At 39.8% G+C, this 14,222-nt stretch overlaps 1 protein-coding gene across 12 annotated transcripts in view; it reads right to left on the bottom strand.

The window, feature by feature from the left end:
- Window positions 1-14,222, bottom strand: part of R3HDM2 (R3H domain containing 2) — a 156,169-nt gene that overhangs the window by 7,993 nt on the left and 133,954 nt on the right. For 8 of the 12 annotated variants that reach the window (XM_031941111.1, XM_031941112.1, XM_031941114.1 and 5 more), the window contains 6 exons: window positions 5,794-5,895; window positions 3,088-3,330; window positions 2,453-2,579; window positions 2,083-2,243; window positions 1,485-1,639; window positions 654-754 (listed from right to left, as the gene is read on the bottom strand). In XM_031941111.1, the coding sequence (XP_031796971.1) occupies window positions 654-754; window positions 1,485-1,639; window positions 2,083-2,243; window positions 2,453-2,579; window positions 3,088-3,330; window positions 5,794-5,895 (889 nt within the window). The remainder of the gene's footprint in view (window positions 1-653; window positions 755-1,484; window positions 1,640-2,082; window positions 2,244-2,452; window positions 2,580-3,087; window positions 3,331-5,793; window positions 5,896-14,222) is intronic. The other 4 variants (XM_031941106.1, XM_031941109.1, XM_031941108.1 and 1 more) reach the window with 1 other exon arrangement.

Here is a 14,222-nt window from a genome sequence, read left to right as displayed (position 1 = left end):
CATTATGCCTATCATGGCATGAATTTACCATTTGGAATGGCTGCCTCCTTCCTAGGAGGGAATGGGATGTTTCTCCTTTTTTTAATTCCTATAGCTCCCAGGCAGATGGGGCTTGTTGTGATTGGGGGAAGGAGTTCTGAGGGGGAGGGGGTATTTTTTCCAGAAGCTGACAGGGAATGGACTTCTTTATAAGAAATTTTAAAAGTCTCCCCTTTCTACAAGAACAGCATTTGATAAAGACATATTAGAATGGGAGGGACACTTGGTAAGAATAAATTAAGTCTCTGCCACTTCTCATACAAAGCACTACTGCAACAATGGTAATAATAATTCATATTCGGATCACTAAGTATAGTTTATACTTACCTTCACTATCACCATGGCAGTTTAAGTATTATTCTCATATTTTAGATATAGAAATTAAGCCTCAGAGTACTAAATATGCAAATTAATCAAAGTGGGACCTCACACAGTTGGAGGAGATGCAGGTCTCTAGTCACCTCGCCCTTGGGAAACTAACCCCACATTGTCTAGGCCCTGGTCTTCTGTTGTGATAGGAGGATCAAGCCTCCAGCAAATGGACTTTCTGTCCCTCCCAGTTCCCTAAGGCTCTAGGAAACCTCTTCTCCCCTATTCCTTACCCACTCTCTTACCTGAGTACTGTTGTGGCATCTGTGGTGGGCTGCAGGGGGAAGGAGACTGAGGCATCTGGTACTGCTCAGAGCCAGGGGGTTGCAGAAATCCTACTGAAGGGCTGGAGAGACAAGAGAGAGAAAACGGTAGAGGAGAGGGAACACAGCTCCTGGCAAACAGCTGTTATTCCCTGATCCTCCCCTATGGGAAGCAGCAGCGGCTCCAAGCTATCCCCAGACCAATTTGCCATGCAATTTCTAAAATCACTCATCAGTTCAAAGTTAATTATATATATTTGTACTTGATCATCTTTCAATTAGAAGGCTGCTAATCAGTGCTACAGATGAAATGTTAGTGACACATGCTCTTCCTAGAAGCTTGGAAACACCACACTCAGAAACTCATACATAGGGGCAAGGAACAATAAAACCATAGAGACATTAGGATGCAGAGAGCTGCAGTCAAATAGATAGGTCTACTGATATCCTGTCTTATTTTGACAGTTAAGTCATTTATAGAGAAAGAAAGATGGAGATAAACATACAAATATCTAGAGATACAGAGAAACACATGCAGATAGATACAGAAAGAGCACAAAGCTGGAAGTTTAGGAGATCCAAGTCCTCATTCCATCATCATTCCTACTGGTAAGGCCTATGATTCAGAGAATGGTACCCAACCATGTTTATTACTTTTGGACCCAGGTAGGAAAAGCAGAATCCTACACATTTGTGTTTCCTCTTGATCTCAACCAATATAAAGAAAACAAAAGATGACTGAATACTTCAGTTTTTATTATCCCATATGATCCCATTACACCCTACCCCCAATTTGTCCCACAAGTTTTCCACCTTGAGCCATTCTGCTGTGCTGGTGGGATCACACTGTAGTACACAGGCATGCTCCCTGCTGGTAAGCCCCCCTGGACTGACTGGCTAGCAGGGACCAGCACAGGTTGCTGAAAGGGTTGCTGGACCACATTCTGGGACTCATTTCCCACTGGAACCTGGAGAGAGATGAGATTACGGGTCATTCTTTTGCTCCCTTTAGGCACACTCAGAGAACAAGACTACAACTACCCTTCCTTCCGGTCTGCCAAAAATGTTAAATGATACCCTCTCCACCTTCCCCATCCTCCAATCCCCACCAGATACCAAGGGAGAGAGAAACAGAACTCCATGTTTCTTTTAGGCCCATTGTCCTACTTTTGGGGAGCATCTAATACTTTGCATAGGAATGAAAAGACAAAAAAGAATTTAAATCAACTCTAACATTATCTAGGAAGACCTGTTCTTATCTTGAAAGAAACAGATGTAAAAAGGGCTGAGGAATATTTAATATGCTAGTAAATGAAATTCTAAGCATAGATGACCCTGAAAAAAAATTTTTTTTTACTTCCCTCTGAGAAATGGAGATAAGGTATCTCCTCTTCCTCAGAGTAATACCCACTTGGTATGAAGGTAGTGGAGTATACTGGACCACTAGGCCTTGCATCTGGCCCCCCATACTGCTCCTCTGGTTGCTGAGAAGGCCTTGGTTCTGTGGCTGCTGGATACCCATCAAGCCTTGGTAAGCTGCCTGCTGCTGGTTGGACATTATGGGCTGTAACCCTAGAAAGAAGAAGGGGTGGTTAGGGTTAGTGTGCCTGACTTGAGACAGCAGCTCTTTCTCCACTGTTCTGCTTCATCTCTGATGCCTTCTTTGGACTCCTTTGGTTCTGGCACATCTGGAGAGATAAAGGGCAATTCTTGTCCCAGAATTCATCCTGTTCCCAGCTTCCCTTTAATCTACTGCTCCCCTTGCAGGAAGTTCCTCTCACCAGGCTGCTGAGATGGCTGAGGCAGCTGTTGACCACGTTGGGGGCTGTAGGCCACCGGGTGAGAAAGAGGTCGGTATTGCTGGTTAGAGTTGGGATACTGCCCAGGAGGGTAGTAAGAAACCTGTATCTAGAGTAAGAGAAAACAGATAAGCAGAGCCCTCTCCCCAGTCTTTATCAAAACAAACAAAATCCCCCCAAAGAACCTGGAACGCCAAACCCAATCAATTATACAATATGCTAGGATTGGGAACTAAAGATGTATAAATAATTACTTTCTTTGTGCCTGTAACTGGAGGGTCAACCTCCTGCTTAAAGATGGATTTAAATTATGGCAGGTTTAGGGGATGATTCTCAGAGATGGAAAGAGATAATGGGGAAAATTCTGATATTAAAAACAAAAAAATATCAATAAGGGACTTCATGTTAGAATGCTTTCTATGTAAGAGAAATAAGATGTTGCAAAAAAATATCAATAAGGGACTTCATGTTAGAATGCTTTCTATGTAGGAGAAATAAGATGTTGACAGCTTTTTTGGCCATCTATTTGGAATGGAGGAAGAAAAGAGGGAAGGGGAAGGGAAGATTTTTAACTGTAACAACCTAAAAGATCAAAACTAGAACTCGGGCTTTCCTACCTGTTGTGGGGGCTGTATGTAGCCCTGAGGCTGCAGAACCTGTTGGGCAGGGGGAGCGTGGCCGGAGGTGGAGTAGTTGGAGGTGGGGAGAGGTTGGCCCGTGGAAGCCATGATGAAGCCAGGCTGCTGAGGGTGCTGGGAGAGAAGTGGGGGCTGGAATAGGGCTGAAGATGGATCAGCTGCCTCGGCGGAACCTTGTCTGCTGAGGCTCATCTGCCCAAAGGGATTGCTGAGATCATCCGTCTGTGGAGACATTGGGTGACCCAGAGAGTGAAGCCAAACCAACTCTTTCTTCCTTGGATCCGAGAAAGACAGATAGAGATAGACACACACACACACACGGCAACCTATTCCACCTGCCTTCTTTTACAAACTTTGTAAAGGACCATATTTCTTTGTTTCTATGGTTCTCCTCCCCAGCACATGAGGGCTGGAAACATTTTAAATTCTTTTTTGCTAAAAAAAACCCGATATTTTAGAAAAATATATTTGCAAATAATACTAAAAACCCTCAACCCTAAAGCTACTCTTCCCACTAAATACACGGCAACAAGAACTACAGGGTCTATAAATATGTCAGGGCAAGCAGAAATAGGGATGCAAGGTGGGATGGGGGTGGTGGGAGACTTCAATATGTGGTAAAAATCAGACTGACTGATAAAGGTGAGAGATTATAACCTACAAAGATTGTAATCTTTGAAATCATCTCATCATCTCCTTCCCTTCTGGTTTTAAAAGCACTTCCGTGAAGGGACAGTGATGGCAGCCTCACACTGATGACCTTGGCCCCACCAGTGCCATGAAAGGGCTGTCAGACATCCACTCCCTGTTGCCCTCCTCCAAGTGGTCATTCCCACCTCAGTTTTCTGATTTTGGTCTACAGCTTTCTTGCCCTTCAGAAGCCACTTCCAATTCTCACCCACATAAGGAGGTCAAGATCAAGTGGCTGAGGTAGGGGTGGGGCTAATCCATAATTACCTCATCTCGGGCTTTTTTCCTAAGCAGCAAGAGCAATAGTGTTACATCTCTCATTTTGGTGACAGGTTAGGGGTTGCTAGCTCTCTCTCCCCTTCTGTTCATTGGAGACAGACATACACGGTCCACACACAGGAATACATATACACACAGAGCTAGATAATGAACAAGCAGGAGGGGTTCTTCTGCAGAAGCAGCCAGTGGACACCAAACATCAATGCCCTCCCCCTCATCCCCACTTTTCAGATCCTCAGCTCAGTTGTCTCACTCTCCCTGCCACCTTCCTCTCCTTAGGCCACATTGTGAGGAAATAGGCAAGAGGATAAGATGGGACTGTGCAATAGTTTGAGGTCTGTGTCCCAGGACTTTTCAGAAGGCAGGTGGAGGAGAAGAGGTAGAAGAGGTAAGTAGAAGAACAGAGGGGATCCTGGTGAAAAAGCAGAAATATGGGATTAAAATCAGGGTCAGTCTACCCCCATAACTAAGATGGGGGAAACTGGGTATACTGCTCAGATGACCCGGCTCTTCAAAGGGCTAGTGGATAACTGGCATAAAAACACTTTAGTCAGATATGCTGACTGTGCAATAAAAGAAGAATGAGAGCTTTCTAAGAGAAATACCCCCAGTGTCTCAAGAGTTAGGGACCTGGGAGTTCCCAGGAAACTGGGCAGGCCCACTAGCCATGACCTTCCGTTAAAGACGACAAAACAAAGAATGAGGCCAAAGGAAAAGACAATGTGAGGCAGTGACAAGATTTTCTTTTTAATTTTTAGAGTTCTGGTTTTTTTGGCTCTGTGATTATAAGGAGCTTTCTAATCAAGCCAGGTGTTCCTTCAAATACTTCAAATTCAGCTTTTCCATTTCAAAGAAGCTTTCTCCAATACTTTTTTTTTTTTTTTTTTCAGTAATCAAGTCAAAATGCTTGTAATAAATAAGCATAGTCAAGAAAAAACAAATTCCTATACTGGTCTTGGCAAAAATTGTATTTTACTCTGCATCTCAGTGACCGTTCTTTCTTAACATTCCTCTACTGACTTCTCTCAATTTATGGGCTTAGTTTTTACTATATTCAATTGTATTCATTAACATATTCTTTATTCCAGAATGATTCTATATGCTCTGGAATGAAACTAGGCCTGCAAGGTCTTGAAACAAGAGCCATGTTTTCTATTTGTCTGGTATACACTAGGTTCTTAATATTGACTGAGAGACCTTGTAGAAGTTTCTCTGGTACTATAGCACAAATACAGCAATATAAGATATAAAAAGCATCATGCTTTTCAGGGAGAGTTTACCAGAAAAAATCCAGTTAGGTCTTCTCTTTAAAGAAATAAAAGGGACATTATAAGCCCTCTCAGGTATAGCAGGAGGGAAGAGAAAGTGATAAGACAATGGCAGATTAAATTATAATGGCTAGAGAAGGCCCTCTCCTTCCACATACAATTGGGGGGGGGGGGGCGTGAAGGGGAGTGGGTGTCAAATCTTGTTTCCCTCTGTCCTAGATTCGGTCGTTTTCTAACAGAGGAGTAAGGCTGAAGTCACTAGTCTACATCTTGGCCCAAAGCAAATCCCCAAGGGGACACAGCTTTTAACACCACTGCTGAACAGCAAAGACCCTGTGCTAACCAAGGAAATGCACACACATGAATATATACATAAATACAGAATCTGATACACTAACACAGACAAGTACACATACAGCTAGGGATGAGAAAAGGAAATGGGGTATACCATATTGTACTGCTGGGGTGGAGAGACTGGCAGAAGGACTTGGGGACAGGAGCTTGGAGAGTACTGAACAGGCTGCGGAGAGGGCTGTAGAGCTGAGACTGGCTGTGGACCAGGGAGAAGCGTGCAGAGAAGGGAAGAAAAAAGGGTACAGGTAGGGGTGGGGAAATGCAGGAAGGGAAAGGAAGGAAAAAAGGGAGGGAGGTGGAAAAGGAAGGAACAACAAGGTTAGTCATAAAAGAAATTGCAAACGAATAGCTACTGAGGAGGCAGCAAACTGGATCAGAAATGGCACCTGGGAGCAGTTTGTATCTGTGACAAAAAGCTCATTTTACCTTCTTGGAGAAGCCCCTCAAAAAACACACAACACTCGTGCTGGGATGGATACCTCTTCCAAACAATCTTAGGGTGGATTCCCCAGTCTAGAAGCCAATCTGTTCTCTCACCATATACATAGCTTTCTCTCTCCTCTTCCCTCCACCCCTCAACATGGCTTTCTAAACAAATGATTCCAAGGGCACTGCTGTGATACACCTTGCTTCCCAAGCTCCCTCTGAAAAAGAGAGATTCCTATTTGTACTGTTGTAGTATGGCTGCAGGAAGCCTGATTTGGGGTGTGGGTATGAGTTCTGGCTTGGTTCCCCCTGTTGTGTTCCCAATTTCACACTACAGCTCTTTTGGATGATCTGCTCATTGAGAAAGATATTCATTTCTCTTTCTCTCAGAAAAGGAAAAAAAATACTATACACTCATTTAATGTTTGGATCAGGCTGTTTCCTTCTTTCTCCACAACTGCCCCTGTGTTCTAACCTGGGAAGTTAATATGACAAATCCCCCAGAACACAAGGGGGGATCTAGGAATAAAATACAAAATAGCTTGGTTGAAATCAAACAGCTTTTGTTCCCACTGCACCTTCACTTGTTTTGTTTTTCAAGAACGTGTTGTGTTTCTAAAACACTTCTTTAAGGATGGGTCTTTTTTCTCTCTGATCATTTCTTCAGTTTCTCTGGCAACAATCTCAGGTAATGGTGATATAGAGTGGGAATGACGTTGTAAGGAGAGAAAAATACATATGCCTCTATGTCAGGGACGCTGAGAAGGGAGAGGGAATCAGGGAAGGGTCTCTGTATTCAGTGCTGGCTAACTATATAAGGAGCCAAAGCATCTAGAATTCCCATGTTCCACACTCTTCTTTCCTCCTTCCCACCTCAACCCTCTCTCAGCAGGGGGGCAGCATCTGGACAGTGGAGACATTTCAGGGACTGGGCCAAAGCAGTGGAGTATCTCAAAAAAGGAAATAACTCGGGGCAGCTAGGTGACACAGTGGATAGAGCACCAGCCTTGAAGTCAGGAGAACCTGAGTTCAAATCTGGCCTCAGACACTTAACACTTCCTAGCTGTGTGACCCTGGGCAAGTCATTTAACTCTAAATGCCTCCCCCCCCACCCCCACCAAAAAAAAAAGAAAAAGAAAAAGGAAAGAACTCTATAGGTCTAGTTCCTAACATATGAGTTGCAAACCCATTCTCAAAATGGCTAGGAGGAAACTATTTAATCTGCTAAGGGACCCATATGTCCCAGTCTTAAAGACAAACTCCTCACAACCTACCCTAATAGGTATATAGAGTCATATAGAGTTAGCAGCACTGAGTATGGATAGTGCAAAGGACTTTTGGTATAAAATCCTTTAAAATTAACATCCTCCTCCAATCCTGTGTCACCCAACCTAGTCCCAGTGGGAAAATTTAGTTTCTTCCCTTGTAAACTTTGAGGTACAGAGAAGCAGGAGATTGGAGTTATCCTCTAAAACTAAGAGAAATGTAAGAAAAAGGTCTTGATGGTATCTCAACTTCTAGGCTACCCCATCTCCTTTCCAAGAGAATGTAGAGGACAATCCTGCCACCTACTGGGGAATTTGGGTAATGTCACCAAATATCACTTGTAATTGAAGAGAAATATTGCACAAAATTTTGGAGAAACTCCTTTTTAAGAACTCAGCTCTATTGGAAGCACACGGAGGCTGTAGTTGTAGTCTCTCATTATCAGTCCTGGCCAAAAGGATAGTTTCTCACGATACATAAAAAGGTCATTATCACCCACTTTAAGTCAACACATTTTTCCAATTTCCTTACACTTTATGCCCTCCACCTATTCTACCACACTCTACTAAAATATTCTCTCTCCTGACTACCATTTTCACTGGCTAGCCTCCAAGCTTAGAAGGTTTTCCTTTCTAGTCTCTGACTTCTGACTTCTTTCAAGTCTTAGTTAAAACACCACTTTCTACAAGAAGCTTTTCCTGATCCTCTTAACACTAGTGTCTTCTTTCTGAATATATTTCCCAATTTATCTAGTATATATTTTCTACATACACAATTGTTTACATGTTGTATTATCTATTAGATTATTAGATTAAGAGCAGGAATCATTTTGTCTTTTTGTATCTCCAATACTTAAGTATTTTTGACTTGATTCATGATTGATAGGTAGTACCCCAAAGAAGAATTTGGGAAGGATGTGCCTCTATCTTGACTATCATGCACATCTCGTTTCTCATCTGTAGTGAGAAATGTGGACCCTGTTTTGAAGAAGTTATGCTTATGGGTTTTATTCCACCTTGCACCAGATCTCCATACTACTTCCTGGGTATTTGTACACATTATCTCTCTGGAGTCTCTCCTCATCCAGCTTCTCATTCTGTGTTTTCTTGCCCCATTACATGTACAATCTAGGAGTGCAAAGATTATTTTATTTGCTTGTATTTTAAAATTTTTTATTTTATTTTTAATTCAAGGAATGAAACAAACATTTCCATAACATCGGGTAATTAAAAAACGATTGCATATGAAACTGCAAATTATTATATACAACTTGTTATTTCTTTTAAATATATAATAAACTTATCATGTAATTTTTTTTCCTCTTCCATTCTCAGAATGGCTATCATCAGATATGAGTGTGTGTGTGTATAAAATCATTTTATGCATACTTCTATTTATCAGTTCTTTCTCTGGATACAATAGTATTTTCCTTCATATGTCCTTTGCAGTTAATGTGAGTATTTATAATAGTCAAAATGACTTATTTACTCAAAGTTGTTCTTAAAACAATATTATCATTGTTTACAACATTCTTTTGGTTCTACACATTTCACTCTTCATGATTGTGGTCAAGTCTATCCATGGTTTTCTAAGATGACTGAACTCATCATTTCTCATACCACAGTAGTATTACATCGCAATCATATACAGCAATTTATTCAGCCATTTCCCAATTGTCAAGCATCCCCACAATTTCCAGTTCTTTGCTACCACAAAGAGAACTATAATAAATATTTTAGAACATATAGCTTTTCTTCTTTTCCTCTACTTATGACCAAAGAGTATAAGCAGTTTAATAATTTTTATTCTAATAATTTTTCTGGGCATAATTCTAGATTCTTTCCAAAATGACTGGATAGTCATATAATTTCACAATTCCACAAACAATAAATTACTGCCTCATTTTTTCCGCATCCCTTCCACCACTCATCACTCCCCCCCCCCCCCCCCCCCTTCAATTATTTTAGCCAATCTGGTAAGTGTAAAATTTATCTCAACAAGAGCAGCTAGATGGTATAATGGATATATCAACAATCCTGAAGTCGGGAAGACCTGAGTTCAAATCCAGCCTCGGATACTTACCACTTACTAGCTGCGTGACCCAATTTCCTCACAGAAAAAAGAAATTAAAACATAAAAAAAATGATATCTCATGGTTGTTCTAATTTGCATTTCTCTAATCAATAATGATTTAGAACATTTTTTCATATATTTATAAAATAATTTAGTATAAATTATTTTGATTTCTTCATTGAAAAACTTCCTATTCCTATCCTTTGACTACTTATCAATTGGGGAATGAATCATAGTCTTAGAGATTTTACAAAGTTATTTATTTATATATTTAAGACATGAGGCTTTTATCCGAGAAACTGGGAAATTTGTAAATTCCACCCCCTCCAATTTTCTGCTTTCCTTCTGATTTTGATATGTTTTATTTGTACAAAACTTTTTAAAATTTAATGTAATTAACAATATCCATTTTACAACTCACTCTGCTGTAGAACAAGTTAAGACTATCAAAGGAAATAATGAAAAAAAAAAAAATGGAAATGAAGGAGATTTAGCCAGATCAGATCTTAAACTATAGTATAAGGCGATAATTATTAAAAACTATCTGGTATGGGAACAGAACAGACATATAAATATAGTAATCTTGTATTTAATAAATGTAAAGATTTAATACTTTGGAGATAAGAATTCATTATTTGGTAAAAAATTTGCTGGGAAAATTGAAAATCAGTATGGCAGAAACTGGGCACAGACCAATATCTTAACACTGTTTACCAAGATGTGGTTAAAATAGATACATGATCTAGCTATAAAGAGATACTATAAGACATTTTATAAAATCATTTTATACATGTTTCTATCAATTCTTTCTCTGGATGCAGATTCTCCTTTATAGTTAATTTGGATATTTATAATAGTCAAAATAACTTATTTATTCAAAGTTTCTTGTGAGACTTATGGGCCTGCTTGTATTTGTATTACTAGTACTTAGCACTTTGGCTGGCACTTAATGAATGTTCCATTTATCCATCCACAAATTAAAAAAAAAAAACATGTAGAAAAAAATGCTTTTAAGGCTATCCTATGAAGTCAGATGGAAAGTTTATCATTAAAGATATTTTGAACAAATGAACAATGAACTGGGTCCAGAACTGGAGAGGGGAATGTTGAATTAAATTTAAGAAGCCGTACAGTGCTTTTAATAACCAAAAAGTCAATCTTTAAGATCTTTTGGTGGATGCAGTGTGAGAATGAATCATGGAAAAAAAAAAATCTCCAGAGAACAAAAGTTGGAAGTTACCCAAAGGACAATGGAGAGGTAGGTACATAATAGGTGTGACTAAGATACAGAAAAATGCAAATATTCCACTCATATAATATCAAGAGATAGTAGACAGGAGGGCTCCTGTGGAAGACTTACAGAATGTAGACAAAAGTAGTATGAGAAAGCTGATGGATTGGGAGGAATATAAATATTAGTAAGATCACAAAATTATTGAAGTAATAGGTCCTTCTTTATATATTTCAAAAAGCTATACTTGTCAATAGGAATGAAAATAAAACTTAATTAGCCTCAAATAAAACAGTCCTCCCACATTAAGCCTGAGGAATTATATACTTTCCCTCAAACAATATTGTGCATCTGATAGCCAATGAACAATGACTTATTCCAGGGTCAGCAACCACTCTAGTTCTGAGTGTTACCAGAAATGTTACTTGGGGTACTAGTCAGAAGAGAATGGAAAAAAATTAAGGGGGATTGTAGGTAGAATGGAAGAAAGAGGAGAAAGGAAATGGAAAGGTAAAAGAAAAAAAAGGACATGAAAGGAAAAGTGCTAATATCACATATATTGTGGGTGCCATTCAGAAGTAAAACATACTATAGATTTCTTAAGCCTGATTCAAGTATACAGTGAAGATCTAATCTGATCCCCAAAACATTTATTAAATGCCTACTATGTGTCAAATACAAAGGATAAAAAAACAAGATGAAAAACTTTCAAGGAATTTATCTTCTATTGAGGAGAGATATATCAGATAACTAGAGAAATATGCACATGAAAATCTGAGAAGAAAATGAACTCTCACAACTAGCTGAAATATTTCTGATATTAAACAGCAAATGAGCTGAGCCAGGAAAGGAACAGGAGGGATGAAGAGGAGTCAGTGAAAAAGTGATTCCAGGCAAGGAGAACAGGATATGCAAAGGTACAAATATTGGAAATAAGTCTGGGGAGTTTTGGAGAACTCAACATGTAAATCTGAGAGTCATCTGAGTATGGGAGTTGCTAAAGAACAAGGAAGTCAAACCTGCCCAGGAGACTGCCCAGATCCCAGGAGAAGGACCTGCCCAGCAGTCAGGAAAAGCCACAGGAGTATTATAAAAACCCAGGGAGGGGCGCAGCTGGATGGTACAGTGGATAGAGCACTGGCCCTGGAGCCAGGAGAACCTGAGTTCAAATGCAATCTCAAACACTAGCTGTCTGACCCTGGACAAGTCACTTAACCCTAAATGCTTTTCAAACAAAACAAAAACACACACCAGGGAGAAGAGAAGATCCGGGAAGAAAAAGGTAATTGACCTCAAATAACGCAGAAAGAACAAAAAAGGGATAACTGAGAAAAAGATAGTCTTACTGAGTGCAGCTAAATTGCAAGGAGTGGAGAAATGAGTGGAAGGTGACAAAGCAGAAGTAACTGAATGGAGGGTTTTTTCTAAGAGAATAAACCTGAAAGAAATACAAGAAATCAGCCTGAGAGATTCAAAAAGTCAAGACTGGTGGGGAATCTTGTCATGTTTGTAGGCATCAGAGAAAGAATTGGTAGATAAGGAAGCAGTAGAATCAGGGCTAAAGTGAGAATGATTAAAAGGCAAATTTCAGGAAGGGATGGGATCTAGGGCACGATGGAGTTGGCACTGATAAGGAAAGAAGACATCAATCTTCATCGTGGACTAAAGAAAAAGAGGAAAAGAAAAGAAATGATGCTTATGTGATTCAAAGTAGGGAACTGGAGAGAGGAAGAAGCTTGCAATGGATGACCTAAATTTTTTCAAAACAGTATGAGGTGATGTACTCTGTAGAAAAGAGAGAGGGAGGGGGGAAAGTGGAAGAGTACATGGCTTCAGAAGACACAGTATGGAATAAATCTAATGGAAAACACAACAGAGCCAATCAAATAAAAGCCTATTTACTGGAGTGCAGAAGTAAGGAACCAACTGGGAAAGGATAAAACAAATCTATAGTAGACCCATTTCCCATGGCTGAATGACTTCCTCTAAGTGTTCAGCAAAAGTGGAGAAGACAGGAGCAAAAGGAATGTGTTGAGGTAATGACAAAGACAGTAATAATAATGACTTCATATATAGCACTTTAAGATCTGTAAAATGCTTTATAAATATTTATTCACTCAGTCTCACAAAAACCTTGGTAATCAGGTGCTGTTATTATCTTCATCTGACAGATGAGGGAATAAAGGCAAAGAGTTAAATAACTTTCTCAGAGTCGTATAGCACAACAACAGGGCAAAAGACAATGAAAACTTGAATTGAATGACTAAACGGACATTGAGGCAGAAAAGGAAAGCCAGAGCAAGGTGAAACAGGAAGGGATAGAGTGCCTGGAAGTTGAAGTGAGGACACAGAATGATTTTTAAGAGGAATGAGGCATAAGAAGTACTAAAAGGACAGAAGGTTATATCTGATCAGCTACAGGAATTTCAGGTTTGGACTGTGAGGATGATCAGTTCAAGAGAAAAAAAAAACATCTCTTCATACAGCTGAGGTGGAGTAAAATATAGACAAAGTGTAGAACATAGTAGTTGAGGATGATGACAAAGAGGAAAATAAGGAGATCTGAAGGGATTTCAGTTTAACAAGTTCTCTCCATGTGAGCCACACAGAGCATTCCTGGAAAAAAGAAAATGATCTTGGAATTGGCAGGTCATAGGCATCAGAATCTAACAACAAGAAATACCTAAATGACGAGACCTTAAAGAAGGAGTGGTTGCTGAGTGAAGATGGTAGGGGGAAGGCCTAGAAGTGGTAGTGAGGAGCAACAAGTTTATTTGTCTTCCTGGCCCTATGCATCAGGGCATAAGAAAAAGTGTGCCAAATACTGGAGGAGACTGACAGAGATACAGTATCATCAGGGGAGTCAGGTTTCTGTGACTGCAAAGAGATGGAAAGCCCATGAAAGGAAGACATCCAATATGAAGGGCAGTTGTTTAAAAATACAGGGTACATTGGAAACAGAGGATCGAATTGGATAGACCTGAGAAGAACAGGGATGACATGGATGGATATGAAGAATATGTATTCATCCATCCATCCAACCCAAGCCTGGTGTCCAGGGAAGAGAGCTTTGGTCTAAGTTGTTTATCATTCAAAATCACAGGAATTCTTGAGTCACAGGGAATCTGTAAAGCAATTAAGATTATCATGATCTTCCTAAAAGCAACAACATATCTATTTGATTATTGTATTTTAAGTAAGAGGTAGAGGTCTCTGTGACCTCTACTAAAATTCTTGAGTAAGAGAGTGACACAGACTTAAGTTTTCAGAAGATTATTTTTGTTTGTTTCTTTTTTGTGGGGGCAATTGGGGCTAAGTGACTTGCCTAGTGTCACAGAGCTAATAAAAATGTGTGCAGCCAAGATTTCAACTCGGGTCCTTCTGACTCCAGGGTCTGTGCTCTCTGCACAGCTACCTAGCTACTCTCCCAGATTATTCAGGCAACTGAGTAGAAGATGTATTGAATGGAAAAAAGATTATCAAATGCTAGTAATCTAATCAGAAGGCTGTTGAAATAGTCTAGACTA

The sequence above is a fragment of the Sarcophilus harrisii genome, chromosome 5 (assembly GCF_902635505.1).
Source record: "Sarcophilus harrisii chromosome 5, mSarHar1.11, whole genome shotgun sequence".
Classification (NCBI taxonomy): domain Eukaryota; kingdom Metazoa; phylum Chordata; class Mammalia; order Dasyuromorphia; family Dasyuridae; genus Sarcophilus; species Sarcophilus harrisii.
The sequence above is the reverse complement of the archived record's forward strand: the minus strand, read 5'-3'. Positions and strand labels throughout refer to the sequence as shown.